Source organism: Asparagus officinalis, chromosome 3 (genome assembly GCF_001876935.1).
Source record: "Asparagus officinalis chromosome 3, Aspof.V1, whole genome shotgun sequence".
In the NCBI taxonomy this organism is placed as follows: domain Eukaryota; kingdom Viridiplantae; phylum Streptophyta; class Magnoliopsida; order Asparagales; family Asparagaceae; genus Asparagus; species Asparagus officinalis.
In genome coordinates this window covers 62,779,449-62,793,997 of record NC_033796.1, presented here as the reverse complement: position 1 = coordinate 62,793,997, position 14,549 = coordinate 62,779,449, and the positions used below count along the sequence as shown (strand labels likewise).

The 14,549-nt window shown below is 43.5% G+C and overlaps 1 protein-coding gene across 1 annotated transcript in view; it reads right to left on the bottom strand.

The window, feature by feature from the left end:
• LOC109834248 (nuclear pore complex protein NUP58-like) overlaps nt 1-14,543 on the bottom strand; it is a 31,304-nt gene extending 16,761 nt beyond the window's left edge. Inside the window, exons 1-2 of the mRNA XM_020402226.1 lie at nt 14,483-14,543; nt 5,453-5,561 (exon numbers count right to left, since the gene is read on the bottom strand). Of these exons, the coding sequence (XP_020257815.1) occupies nt 5,453-5,561; nt 14,483-14,499 (126 nt within the window). The 5' untranslated portion in view covers nt 14,500-14,543. The remainder of the gene's footprint in view (nt 1-5,452; nt 5,562-14,482) is intronic.

Genomic DNA, 14,549 nt, shown 5'->3' with positions numbered 1-14,549 from the left:
GAACCCCCTCCCTGACCCCTCTAGCCGCTGCCACCTCCCCGCCGCTTGCTGCGCTATGTCAGACCTAGAGTTTGGCATGGGATCCCTCGACTCAGTCCTCGAACTGATGACAGGAAGAGTTTATATCTCACATCGATGAGATATATAACTGTGTTTGGTTCTTGTTTCCTCTGAGAAACGAGAATTTTTTTTTTTGAGATCCTACTCTTGTTGTGCAGCAGAGGTGCTGCCGAAATTTTTACTGCACACAACAAGAGTCGGAAGTGAAGGTGAACAGGTAGTGGGTCTGAAGCCTGTTCGATGGAGGAGATCATCAAGAAGTTGAACCCTATGGAGGTGTTAACTTTGATGAAGCTGATGAAGTTGTCGGTTGGTGAGAGCGCGACAAAATCATCGAAGAAGTTGGAGCTTCCGACCATCGATCTGAAGCTTGATGGACCGAGTACGTACCTGAGCTGGTCGCGACGGGTGAGATACACCCTTGCAGGGAGGAACCTGGAGGGTTACTTGACAGGAGAGGCGACAGAACCGGAGGAGGACTCGGAGGGAAGAGATGAGTGGAAGACCACTCATATGTTGGTGTACATCTGGCTTCTCAACTCGTTGGTCCCGACGATCGCCGCCACGGTAGATGGCATTGAGAAGATGAATGACGTCTGGGAGAAGTTGAGGAGGACGTATGATGGAGTAGGGAATAACCTGAGGGTATTCCAGATTAAAGGAGAGATCGACGCCATAGTCCAGGGAGAAAGGACTGTACAGGAATATGCTACAGTGTTGGAACGCCTGTGGCTGGATTATGATCATTTCTCTCCCCGGGCTAGCTGCAAGGACCCAAGATGTAAAGAGCGGGAAGCTTTTCTACAAGAGAGGACTATGGTGTTTCTTAAAGGATTGACATCAGAGTTCGCTCAGCGAATCGCATTGCTGCTAGCTCAGCCTAAGATTCCCACGCTTGAGGAGGCTATCTCTGCTATGATCCAAGAGGAGACTCGCATTCGGCTGCAGGCGGGGACAGGTGGACTTCCTGTGGTGAAGTCAGCACTGGCAACCAATAGCAACACTGGATCTAGGGGAGAGATCCGACAGTGCTACAACTGTGGTGCGGTGGGTCATCTACGGCATGCTTGCACCAAGTCATCCAAGGAAGGAGATTCGGGTGGACGTGGACAGTTCGGAGGTCGTGGTCGTGGCCGTGGGGGTCGACGAGGTGGAAGAGGAGCTGGGAATCGGGCAAATCTGACAGTAGCAGAAGAAGAAGAAGCTGAGGTGGTTTTTATAAAGGAGGATCGTGCTCTCCTCACGATACTCAGAAAAAAACAGCAAGTAGCAGGGGATGGAGATTTGAGGAATGGGACTGCGGAGGCATCTACTTCGTTCTTCGTCAAAGGCAACACTGCTACCTATGCTCATCCGAACAAAGGTACTGATGACATACATGCTCTTGCTTCTATGTCTCCCGACAGATCATCAGAGTGGATAGTCGACTCCGGTGCATCTCGCCATGTGACAGGTAATGCTAGTGAGCTCTCATCATATACTCACTTAGCATCGCCTGATAGTATTCAAACAGCTGATGGTACATTTCAGCCGGTGGTTGGTAAGGGTACAGTCGATTGTACTGGTTCTGTAACTTTGTCCAATGTTTTGCATGCTCCTTCTTTTCCAGTCAATCTTTTGTCCATTAGTTCTATCATCCTCCAACTAAAATGCATTGTTTCTTTTGATATTCCCAAGGTAATTTTCCAGGAAAAGGGGACAGGGCGGAGACTTGGGACTGGCACATGGCGTAGTGGACTGTGGTATATGGATCGTGAAGGGCTAGATTCAGCATTGGTGTCAGTCATAGAGGAAGCAAGAGTAGGACCTAAAATGAGTGCTGAAAATGAGTTAATACTCCATCACCAGCGTTTGGGACACTCATCCTTTAGTGTTTTAGGTAGATTGTATCCTTCTTTATTTGAGAAAGCAAATAAACAGAAACTTGTGTGTGATGCATGTGAGTTGGGAAAGCTTACTAGAAGCTCTTATGTTAGTTCTGGTCATAGAAGTTCTCATGCATTTGACCTGGTACATTCAGATGTTTGGGGGCCTTGTTCCACAAGTTCTATGAATGGATACAAATATTTTGTTACATTTATTGATTGCTTCTCTCGTGTTACTTGGTTATACCTGATGAAGAATAAGAGTGATGTGTTTGGGTGCTTCCAAAATTTTCATAAGACTGTTCAGACTCAATACGGAGCAGTGGTGAAAGTATTGAGGTCAGATAATGGGACAGAGTATACCAACAGAGCCCTTGAAGAATATTTGTCAGCTCAAGGAATACATCACCAGACAACCTGTCCATACACTCCAGCACAGAATGGGGTAGCGGAAAGGAAGAACAGACATCTTTTAGAGGTTGCTAGAAGCATGATGATCTCTATGAATGTCCCAGAGACATTATGGGGACAAGCAGTATTGACCGCAGCAGCGTTGATCAACAGAATGCCCTCGAGAGTGCTGGATTGGAAGTCTCCGTGTGAGATATTGAAAGGAGATAATGGTGGGATCCTTCCACTCAAAGTGTTTGGCTGTGTGTGTTTTGTGAAGGACAACAGGCCGTCTGTCGGGAAGCTTGCCCCTAGAGCTGTGAAGTGTATCTTTGTGGGATATTCTGCTACTCAGAAGGGATATGTTTGCTGGAGCCCGGTGGAAAAAAGGTTGTTTGTGAGCATGGATGTGCACTTTCGAGAACTTGAGCCATATTACACCCAGAAGGTAACTTCATCTGCTGGTAACTCGCCCAATACTAGAAGTATGGGGCGAGAGGAGGAGAATAGTGAGAGACCGGAGAACAATGTGGAGAAATCCATTTCTGTAGCGATTCCTTGGGAGGGAGAGTTGGTTGAGGAGGAGCAGGAGAATCACGAAAAAAAGGAAAATGAGAAGTTGGTTGAGGAGGAGCAGGAGAATCACGAAGAAAAGGAAAATAAGACAAGAGGTGTTAGGCCCACTATTCAGGGGGAGCTACTAACCTATAGTAGGAAGGGCAAACAAATTGCAGGAGCAGTACCTACAGTGCCACTAGTGCTGCTAAGTCTCTTGCCAACGCCTACCCCGACTCCTGAAATTCCTACACCATCACCAATTTCATCCCAAGGTGATAACATTCCTACTGATAACATTCCTCTCCCTACTCCTCCCACACCAATATCAGTACGGAGGACTACTCGCAGTAATGCGGGACATCCTCCCGATAGATATGGTTGGGATCTTGCCCAGTATGTATCATATTCTAGTATCCACCCTGCATATGGAGCATTCATTGCATCATTGGACTCTGTTACTATACCTAACAATTGGCAGGTTGCTAAGAAGGACCCAAAATGGAAAGCGGCTATGCACGAGGAGCTAGGAGCTCTAGAGAAGAACCGCACTTGGGAGCTAGTAAAGTTACCAGAAGGAAAGAGAGCAGTTGGATGCAAGTGGGTCTTCACTGTGAAGCAGAATCCAGATGGACAAGTTGAGCGCTACAAGGCTCGCCTGGTGGCAAAAGGGTATAGTCAGACATATGGCATCGATTATGATGAGACTTTTGCACCGGTGGCGAAGATGAGCACTGTTCGGACCTTAATATCTCTGGCAGTAAATGGTGGATGGAAGCTACATCAACTAGATGTGAAGAATGCATTTCTTCATGGAGATCTAGTGGAGGAGGTATACATGGAGATACCACCAGGATTTGGTACAGATCAGACAGTAGGAAAGGTCTGCAGATTGAAGAAATCTCTCTATGGTCTGAAGCAATCTCCCCGTGCTTGGTTCGACAGATTCAGAAGGGCTATGATTGGTATAAAATACCAACAGATCAACGCCGACCATACAGTGTTCTTTCGACGAAGTGGAGGCCACATTACTATGCTTGCGGTATATGTGGATGATATGATTATTACAGGGGATGATGAGAAGGAGATTGCCCAACTCAAAGTGAGACTGGGTAAGGAATTCGAGGTGAAAGATCTTGGCTTGCTTAGATACTTTCTTGGAATAGAGATAGCTCGAGGAGCGGAGGGGATCGTCCTATCCCAGAGAAAGTATGCACTGGATCTTCTCAAAGAGACAGGGATGTTAGGATGCAAACCTGCAACTACACCGATCGACCAGAAGTTCAAGCTAGGTGCTAAGGCTGGAGAACCAGTTGATCGTGACAGATATCAGAGGTTGGTGGGAAGGCTGATCTATTTGAGTCACACACGTCCTGATATCTCTTTTGCAGTAAGCGTGGTGAGTCGCTACATGCACGATCCGAGGAAGGGTCATATGGACGCTGTGTACCAGATTCTGAGATATTTAAAGAGTGCCCCCGGAAAGGGGCTGATATTCAGAAAGAATGGACATGTAAACATCGATGGTTATTGCGACTTTGACTGGGCTAGCTGTGCTGATGACAGGAGGTCCACCTCAGGATACTGCATCTTTATAGGAGGTAACTTAGTCTCGTGGAAGAGCAAGAAGCAGTCAGTGGTGGCGAGATCGACAGCTGAGGCAGAGTATAGAGCTATGGCCTTAGGAGTTGCTGAGTTGCTATGGTTGAAGAGTATGCTGGTGGAGCTGAAGCTGGATCAAGGAGCTAAGATGAAGTTATGGTGTGACAACAAGTCAGCTATCAGTATTGCCAACAACCCAGTGCAGCATGATAGAACCAAACACATCGAGATCGATAGGTTCTTCATCAAAGAGAAGTTGGATAGTGGACTACTGGAGCTAAGTCATGTTTCGACTAAGGACCAGGCAGCAGATTGTCTGACTAAAGGACTCAGCTCAGTAGATATGATTAGAGGATGTGACAAGATGGGCTTAATAGATATCTTTCGCCCATCTTGAGGAGGAGTGTTGACATATTAGTATTATTAGGGACTTATTTGTAATTTTTGTAGGGGCCTATATAAAGCCCAAGAGATCTCATAATGAATTAGGGTTTTCATTCACTTTAGTTTTGCTCTCTTGTTCATCATCAAGAGGTTCCATCATTGTCCAACTTGTCTGTATAAAACTAGCTTTCAGGTTCACATAGTCATTGTTGATTAACCAATTAGTGATGAACATTGGTTTCGAACCACATACAGTAATTTGTTTGGTGGCTAATTTAGTACTCAATACTTGTTTTAACTGTCTGACTTAACAGTTGGCCCAGGTTGACCAGCATTAAGCTAAATTGGTAAAATATCATCTTTTTACCCTATTGCTTCTTCTCTTTAAGTATATAGTCCAGAATTTATTTGCAACGGTGCTGCTTAAAAGATGCATAAATACTTACCTTGGTTTCAAAGGGGCAGAAAAGTGATTAGAGGCAAGATTTAATAAACAATAGAGCGACCATAAAACTAGAGACTAAAAAAATGAGAGAATGTAAGATGAGTGGAGTAAATTATAAACATGTAAATATAAATATAATAGAAAAGAGAACCTGACTGGTCCGTTCAACTTCAATATCAAATTTATCACCAAATGTACCATAGAGCCTTTCACACCGATCTACTGTTTCACTTTCATCCTTGTATTGCTGAATCCGCTCACTGCAAAATTAGAATCATTCAATGCTAATGTACTGGATTCAAAAACCTCCAGAGAACCACAAGCATCTTCACACCTTTCTTTATATTTCTGTTTTCACAGGTAGAAACTGACTCCATTTTTTGCATAAATATGAATTATTAACAAAGCAATCATTGTTTATAGTGAAAGAAAAGTGTATCGAGTTATCTTCAACATGCAGATAAAAATTATATTATGACATTGACCAAACCAAAGCCTAACAATGAACCTGCTGTTTAGTGACCAACTGAAGAAAACCAGCTTACAGAGTACAAATGTTACTCAGCAGCAGGCTGAGGGTAGACAATCTCATTCATGAGATGATAAGAATAGACGACCTGAAAACTCTCTCTCTCTCTCTCTCTCTCTCTCTCGCTCTCTCTCTCTCTCTCTCTCTCTCTCTCTCTTGGGGATTTAACGCCTAAACCCCTAATGCAACAGAAACGCAGAATAGAGAACAGTACACAAGATTTACGAGGTTCGGCAACTGCCTACGTCCTCGGGAGCCACACAGTCAATTTCTTATTAATCTAACAAGAAATTATAAATCAAGAGCAAATCCCTAAACTGGGATCTCTCAAATTGAACACTGTAGCTACAGTGTTAATACCCACTATAAAATCCCTTTTTCTCTTTTCTCTCTCTTCTTAAATCCTTTCTTTATCTCCCCTCAAAACACTATTTGAGAGCTGGAGATTAGAAATCGCTGCTGCGATTTGAGAGAACGCTGCTGCGTTAAAGGGGGGGAACGCTACTGCGTTAGGGGGATCCGCCGCCAGAGAAAAACGAGGGGAGGAAGAGCAACTGGAGCTAGGGCATCGGGGGGTTTTTATAGCCGAACGAGACAGGCTGGAATTCGTGGGCTGGCGACAGCCTGTCGCCAGCGGATGTCCGACGCGAGGGTGGGAGGCGAACGCGGGGGTCGGTGTCGAGGGTCGCGTTCGCCCAAAGCCACCATCGCGTTCGCCCAGCTCGAGCTCACCTGCGCGTCTTCGACTTCGCCTGAAGCCGCCGCGACTTCGAGCTCGCCTCGCCTGCAGCTCCGCTTGCCTGCGGAGGTTTGGTCTCCACCTGATCTTAACAATCTCCCACTTGGAGATCAAACTGACGACAACAGGCTATCCCATCAAGCTCCTCTCTTGTGTGGCTCCGCCCTCATCATCTATGCATGAAGGCCAACTGAAGTTGCGCACAACTCCAGTTTCTGAACTGTCACCGTCTTTGTTAACATATCCGCTGGATCCTTTCTTCCTTGGATATTCTGTTGAAATCCTTTGACAACTCATCGGGCTCTGTATCTTCTGGAACCATTCTGCTCTTTTTTCACTCGATACACCCACTTGTTGTGACGTGCCTTCTTCCCTATGGGCAACTCAGCTAGTCCCCATGTCTGGTTGGAGATCAGAGATTTCTTCTCTTCTTTCGCAGCAAACTCCCACTTGCTCGCATCTCCACTCTGACAAGCTTCATCAAAGCTTTCAGACTCCCCTCCATTTGTCAGCTGTATCTGCTGTTAGGCACGGGAGGACGAGTACTTCTCCTCAATATCGGAGCTGGTGCGTCGGGCTCCTGCGCACCGTTCTGTCCAACAGGCTCTTCTGGCTGAGGACCTTCTGCATTGGGTTCTTCCGAGAGGTTATCCAGAATTTTATCTGCATCTACAAATGTTGACTCGCTCTCTGAGTCACCGTCATCTGTCTTGTGCAGGTCCTTGTACATCACCTTCTCGTTGAATGTCACATCTCTGCACCTGATCACCTTCTTGTTTTCGTTGTCCCAAATGCGGTAGCCGAACTCGTCTTCACCATACCCGATGAATGTGCATTTCTTAGACTTGGGATCAGGCTCATTCCTGCCTTGATCACTTATATGCCCATAAGCTACACAACCGAAAACTTTGAGATGTGAGAGGGTTACCTCCTTTCCGCACCATACATCTTCTAGTATTCTGTGCTCCAATAGAACCGATGGATCTCGGTTGATTAAGTAAGCTGCTGTGTTGACTGCTTCTGCCCAGAACATGCGTCGGATGATTACGCTTATTGCTATCGATTTGCGAGATGGCTTCTTGGGCGTCTGCGGGTCTGTCAACTTCTATTCATGCGCTTCAGCCACTATCCATCGGGGGTTGTGCTGAGGCGGGCGGGCACGTCCATCTCCATTCTGATACCGTGCTCATAGAGAACTTTTGAATTGGTGTCTTCATACTCACCACCATTTTCCTGTTCTGAGTTTTCTTTACCCTGCAAACCCTCTCATTCTCGACCATGGCTTTCCATCTTCTGAAAGCCTCAAACACTTCTGACTTTTCTCAGAAAGTAGACCCATACTTTCCGGAGAGTGTATCACATCAATAAAGTCACGAAGTAGGTTCCCACCAAATCGACGCGCGGGTGTTGTCCCAAACATCCTGGTGAACAAGCTTCTAGCTTCTGCTTCCTAGGGTCGCATGCCATTGTCTGAAAGCCTGACTTTCTTCTTCTTCCAAGTATAGCATTCTTCCACCACATCCTTATCAATCTCTAGCTGTTTAAACCTGGGAGTTTGTCTTTTTTCCCTGATTATGGGGTGTGGTTTGGTTGTGCATATTTTGTTCATCCCCTTGTCACTCGATGATACCTGTGCAGGTCGTCTGGGTTCCCCTCAGTCTTTGAGTAGGTCTTCATTTCCATGCTGCAGCTTGAGATTCAACAACGCTGCACTCTGCTTCTCAGGTAATATCAGTTTTTCTATTTCTTTTTTTTTTTTCGTTTATTGTTTTGGTTTTTTTTTCCTTCTGTGGTGTGGGTGATTGGGTTGTGTGGGGGTTTCTTGGTGGTTGGTGTTTTTGTATTGTCAGCTCGTTCATTCCTGCTCTTTGTACAGTATCTATTCATTGTCTTGCTCTTCGAATCATCAGTCTATCGCCATGGAAAGTCCTTGTGATGCTGTCTATGCTTAGCCTAGCTGATCTTTTACTGAGATTAAGAGTTCCTGTCTTTTCTTATGGTTTCTTTTTTTGGTTCTGGGAATTTTTATACGCTGACGATCCTCTAGCTGCCTTTATACTAGCTCTTCACTTCCAGCTTAATTTTTCACTTACACCTTTGCCAATTAATGCTCTCACAGTCCTTGATCGTCACCATAGGTTATTATAATGCCGTTTAAGGGTTTTTCCTTTTGTTTTGTTGGGATTCTTACGACTCTCGATGATTATCTTCTGGAGGATGATATGCGATTGGAATGTATTCTCCTGTTTTTCTGATGTTTTTTCCGAACACCCAAGGACTCATCTTTGCTCTCCAAAGAGCATACTCAGTTCGCTTATCATTTTTTCTCTCTGGAGTGGATGGCCAAATTCAACATCGCTTTGCTCTGTCACTCCACTTTCTTCTTTTTTTTGACCTTTGCACTCTCTTGCTTCATTGATTCTTTTGTTTACCCGTTTCCCGCTCTTCCAACACTCATAGCCTTGCGTATGGACGTGTTGGATCTGGATTTGATCTCCTAGTCATCTTGAGCAGTTTGCTCCGGTGAGTGTCTTGTCTAGCGCTCTTTTGATTCTGTATGTGTTGTCAATACTGAGATTGTAGCTTCACCCGGGTCTCTTCGTTGTTCGTATGCTTCCTCACTTGAGATGACCATTGATCTTTTGTGTTTTGACGAACGTCGTTCGAACTTAATAATTTTCTTTGCCGATCGATCTACTTGCTCCCTTGTGACTGTGGTTTGTGGGTGATTGTACGTTCCAACTCTCTGGTAGCGGAAGTACATATAAGTGAGAGTCAACGCCCGGGTCAACGTTTGCTCATCTAGAACCATAATGATTCTCTAACGAACTTTTTATGTTGATCGATAATTGTGATTTTTTATATGATTTCTTTGAGATGATGTTGTTTTACTTCAATTTTTGCACCTTCCGCCTATTTTTAGTCCAGATTATTAAGCAATAGTTCTCCGGCCTATTCAACTATGGACGTTATTGTTAATGGTCTGATGGCTTCTCATACATATTTGTTGAGATTCTGTCATAACTGACCCAGCTGTTCTTCTCCTTTGCAATAGTGTTATAGACCAATCTATTAGCTTCTCGTTAATGTTTAACGCTCAACAAAACCCGAGGCTTTTCGTCCAGAAGATTCCAATTCTTCTTGCTTCATACCCTTCCGCCGTTTCTTCCCCGATGATGAGTGTGTTGTGATACTTAGTATTTTTTTTGATACAGTATTATATCTCTTTCATGTCTTCATGTTATTCCAAGTTAATCGAAAATCTGATCCATTCAACTTCTCGTTATTCTCACCTTTTCCTTCTCATCTCTTCTCAATGGCTGTTTCCACTGATATCGATGTCCTCTAGATCTTTTCTTACGCTGCTTGATTAACTTCTTTTATTTTTTTTGTTTGGGTATTAGGGGATGTGTTGGGTTTTTTAGTGGACGTTTTGCGGTGTCGAGTGGTTATTTATATTCTTCCCCGTATATTTGTCGAGACAGAAACGGTGCATGTAATTAAGTAATATAAGGGTTTACATCTATGATATTGTATGCGAAGCTTTTTTGTTTGGTGGTTGTTGGTGTTCTTATTTGTGTGGTTTTTATTTGTGGTTTGTTTTTTTTGTTTTTTGTGTTGTTGTTTTTTCATATGTTGTTTGTTTTTCCTACTTTTTTTTTTTTGTCGTTTTTGTTTGCCGTTATACTCTTTGTTGTTATTTTCTTTGTTTTTCTCTACTTTATCATTGGTCAATGTCATCTTCATTGGATATTCTTTTGTGGTTTTCGTATACGAAGAAGATTACAGAATGCAAGAGCAAATTCCCTTAAACTGTGGATTTATCTCCAAAAACACTGTAGCTACGAGCTGTTCAATAACCCACTAATAAAATCCCTTTTCTCTTTTGTGCTCTCTCTCCTTTCTGTTAAATCCTTACTTTATCTCCTTCCTCAATAACACGATTTAGGCTGTGAATAGAAATTCACTGTCTTGTCCGATTTTGATTTTGTTGGGGGGATTACGCTGCGTGCGATTAAAGGTGTTTTTTTGTTTGGGATTTACGAGCGCTTACTGCCGTTTGATGGTCGATCGTCTGGCCAGATAGATAAATCTGATTTTTGGATAAGAGAACTTTGGTGTCTAGCTTGGGTTTAGGTAGTTTGATTTTCTGTTCTTTGGTGGTGTTTTGGTTGTTTATTAGTGTTTTCTTCCGAACTTCGAGACAGTTTGCTTGAATTGCGTCTTTGTTGTGTTGTGGCGACAGCTTATTGGTTGTGTTCTTTTGTTCCTTCCACTGTGTGTATGTTCTCGACTGTGGTGGTTTTGCGTTGTTTGTTTTTTTTTTTGGGGGTTTTTTGTTTTTTTCGGGTAGTTTTGTGGGTGTGTGAGGGTGTGTGCGGATGTGGGTGGGGAACGCGGGAGGGGTCGGAGTGGTCGAGTGGCGTCCGCGTCGGACGAGGTCGCGTTCGTCGAGCGAGGGTCGCGTTCGCCCAAAGCCACCATCGCGTTCGCCCAAAGCTCGAGCTCACCTGCGCGTCTTCGACTTCGCCTGAAGCCGCCGCGACTTCGAGCTCGCCTCGCCTGCAGCTCCGCTCGCCTGCGGAGGTTTGGTCTCCACCTGATCTCAACAATCTCTCTCTGAGCTTGTTTTTCTTAGAACGCAGCAATTACATAGTAGCACATTTGTAAACAGTAACTTATACAACAGTTAAAAGTTTCAACCTAACAAAATCCCGCCAATAGGAGGATTTTTTTTTACAGTCCAATTTTTTTTTCATAGAGGAAGGGAGAAATGATGAAAGTGCCATTCTCTCAAAAGAAGTATCCATAATAACTCAAAAAAGAATAAGGAATTTCTTTATTTATTCCTAAAAGCAAGTCAGTAGAGGAAACGCACTAAAACTTGTACACCTTATCAATATATGTTATATACGTGGATAAAATAGAAAGGAAGATGTGACAAAGCAAATGAAGAATTGTGATCCGGCACTCATTCTTATACAGGGATATAGATATCACAGATTGAAGGAATAAGGCTCAACCTAAAAAACAATCATTGCTACCCAATAGATTATCCACCTTAATACAGAAATGATGAATTTGCATATATCTATGTTGTTATTAAAATTCTGTGATAGTCAACCCCATTAAATCACTTTCACCTAAGATTAAGCAAATATTTAAGCGAAACTGCAGCACACTTTACTTTTGAGCCTAGTTGTGAACTTGTATTGGGGAAGTCGTCAAAAAGGAAAATCAGGACACAAGCCTTGGTAAGTGGTGCACAAAGATCAAAATATTTCTCCATAAAAAGGAACGAATGGAATGAATGAAAAGGCATCTGAACTAACCTATAACCTAAATAAAACTAACTTATAAAACACGTTTCTTAGCCTTTTTGATAAGGAACAATTTTCATTTGGAGGATCACAAAGTAGCAAATGAAGGGAAACAGAAATAGGTTATTGTCACAGGCTAGTAGTACAGTAACCATGAAAAACAGGAAAAGAAAAAAAATGTCCAAGTCTTCTCATAGTATTAAAATTTGATACTTAATAGAAATTTCCTTTAATGTTATCTAGAAATATGCAAGTTATAGTTAGACATTAGTGTTTGAGTCAAAAGTTGATGTTTTCATTGCCTTGAATCTATTACAACTTTGGTCGTTACAATAAACTCAAATAAACAAGAAAAGTAGATCTTTTTATAAGATCGACTTATACAATGAAAATGTAAAATAATACAACTCTTGTTAAACAGCGCAACGGATGTTTATCACCCGCTGCTTGCGTGAGAACTTCGCTTGTGCCGGGGGCGTTAATATCCGTGGACCACCACGGATCAGATCCAGTCGACAGTTTAAGTTGATCAAAGCTCTTACTTCACGAAGGAAGTAATCGCTGAAGTGATGATCCTGACCAAGCGAGATCACGACTCTTCTCAAGATTTAAGACTAAGCTTAAATCCGGAGGAATAGGGGATGAGTCTCAGATCTCTCGAACTCCACTGTTTATGCACAGGAATTCGCTAAGATCTGCTAACCCTCGCTGTAAATTTATGGCTTCACTCTCCAATTCGGCAGCGTTTCGCCCTTTTGATGTCCGTCCTGTGAAATGAGCCCCGAGGCCTGTATTTATAGGCTTCGGTTGGGGGTATTTAGATAAGAATGAGTGATTTAGTCTTATCTTCAGTCAATAACGATCTAATCACGTTTGTGGATAATATCAAGTCAGTTAAGAACCCCTAAAACGGATAAATCCCGAGAAAACTGCTCAAAACCGTCGAAAACGCGTTTAGGGGTCGGAACTGCGCGATACGCCCTACTGACCCGCGGGGGGCGCGGGTCGGCGCGGGCTGACCGAGCTGACTGACGCGCCCGAGCTGACTGACGCGCGCGGGCTGATCGACAGGTGTGACGGCCAATTGGAGGTGGCCGGTGAGCGTACGAGACACAGTTGGTTCGTTATTCTGGTTCATGCACTTGTTGGCGTCAGATAATCCTCCTAGACTCGGATAACGACGTTCGTCATCTTCTCTCCGTCTCGAGCTGTATGCGGACACCTATAGACATTTTTAGACGTCTACAATTAGTTGATTTATGTTAAAATCAATGAATTATTGAATTTTCTTCTTGAATTTTCAACGATGGACAGAGTTAGTCATAACAGTATCATTCAATGAATCCTACAATCGAGTCCATGATTATATAGCTATCTTTTCATATCTAAGCATAAGATAAACCAATCCACAAGAAACCCTAGGCTTTTCTTGAAGACTTAAATACCAGCTTGTAAAAGGTTCTAATTCATGGGTGAGGTCTCGGATAATTAGGCCAGTTATTAGCTTGCCAATATTAACAAAACAAAGTGTTTTTGTTTTGCAACAGAATGTCCTAACAAGCCGTTCTCTCATGGGTCTCCAACAGAGTGAATTAGGGGAGCAGCTATGCCAACGGAGCGGACCTGGATCAATTCGATAACATTAACAGCATATATAAGCTGTATGGCATTCCAAAAGCCTCTGGTTCAGATCATGATGTTTTTGTTCACCAGCTCACATTGGAGGAATTCCTTAACATCTGAATGTGATCATCTCAATCTTGGCTCATCCTGCCACTGTAGGTCAATGGTCAAAATGAGGTAGTAAATCGCACACTCGCAACCTACTGGGTCTGCTGTTCCAGTCCCAAACCAAAAGAATAAGCAAAATAATTGCTTTCCCCCTCCTTAAGACTAAATCTCAGTATAGAACATCTTGGCGCTAACTCTGAAAAAGGACTTCCTATGAAGTTTTGTATTGTCTGCCACCTTCAGCTGTGCTCTCGTATATTGCACAAGCAGCTAAGTCTCCAATAAGGAAGAATCTCCATCTCTCGTACATATTACAATTCAGCAACTTAAAAGATAGCCTTTGGCATGCCCACGAGCAATGAAGAATTAGATAGTTACTGTAGCTCGGGGCGATAGCTTGAAGTTGAGGGCCTGGTATCTCTCACTACACTACAATTAAATTTCAACGAGTCATGGGCAACGCCGGCCCCTTGCTATCACGGACTATTCGGCGTCCTATAGTGTATCATGTCAGTGGCTTGTAAACTGGACTTACTTCTCGCTCTTGCATCCACCTTTGTTTCCCTCCTTAAAAAAGAATACTTGGGTCCCAACATCACACCTTCATCTCATTTCTCTCGTCAGTATAGTTAAAGAACCTAAGGCTATCATCGCTCAGTGTTAACCACTTGTGAACGTGTGATGCGCGGTGAGAACTCTACAGGTTTAACCACCCCTGAAGGAAGAAACGTTCATCACAAAAGAACACCATAAAGAACATCTCCAGACTAAAACCAAAAGCAAAGAACAAATCTTCCTCAGCTAAAATTTACAAAGCCCTGACCAAAACAACAAAAGATGTGAATATCCAAGAAACCTTACTTGATTTCAAGAAACATCTTCCGGGACTCCGGATGGAGATCCTCGAACCTCGTGCTTCCGTCCGCCG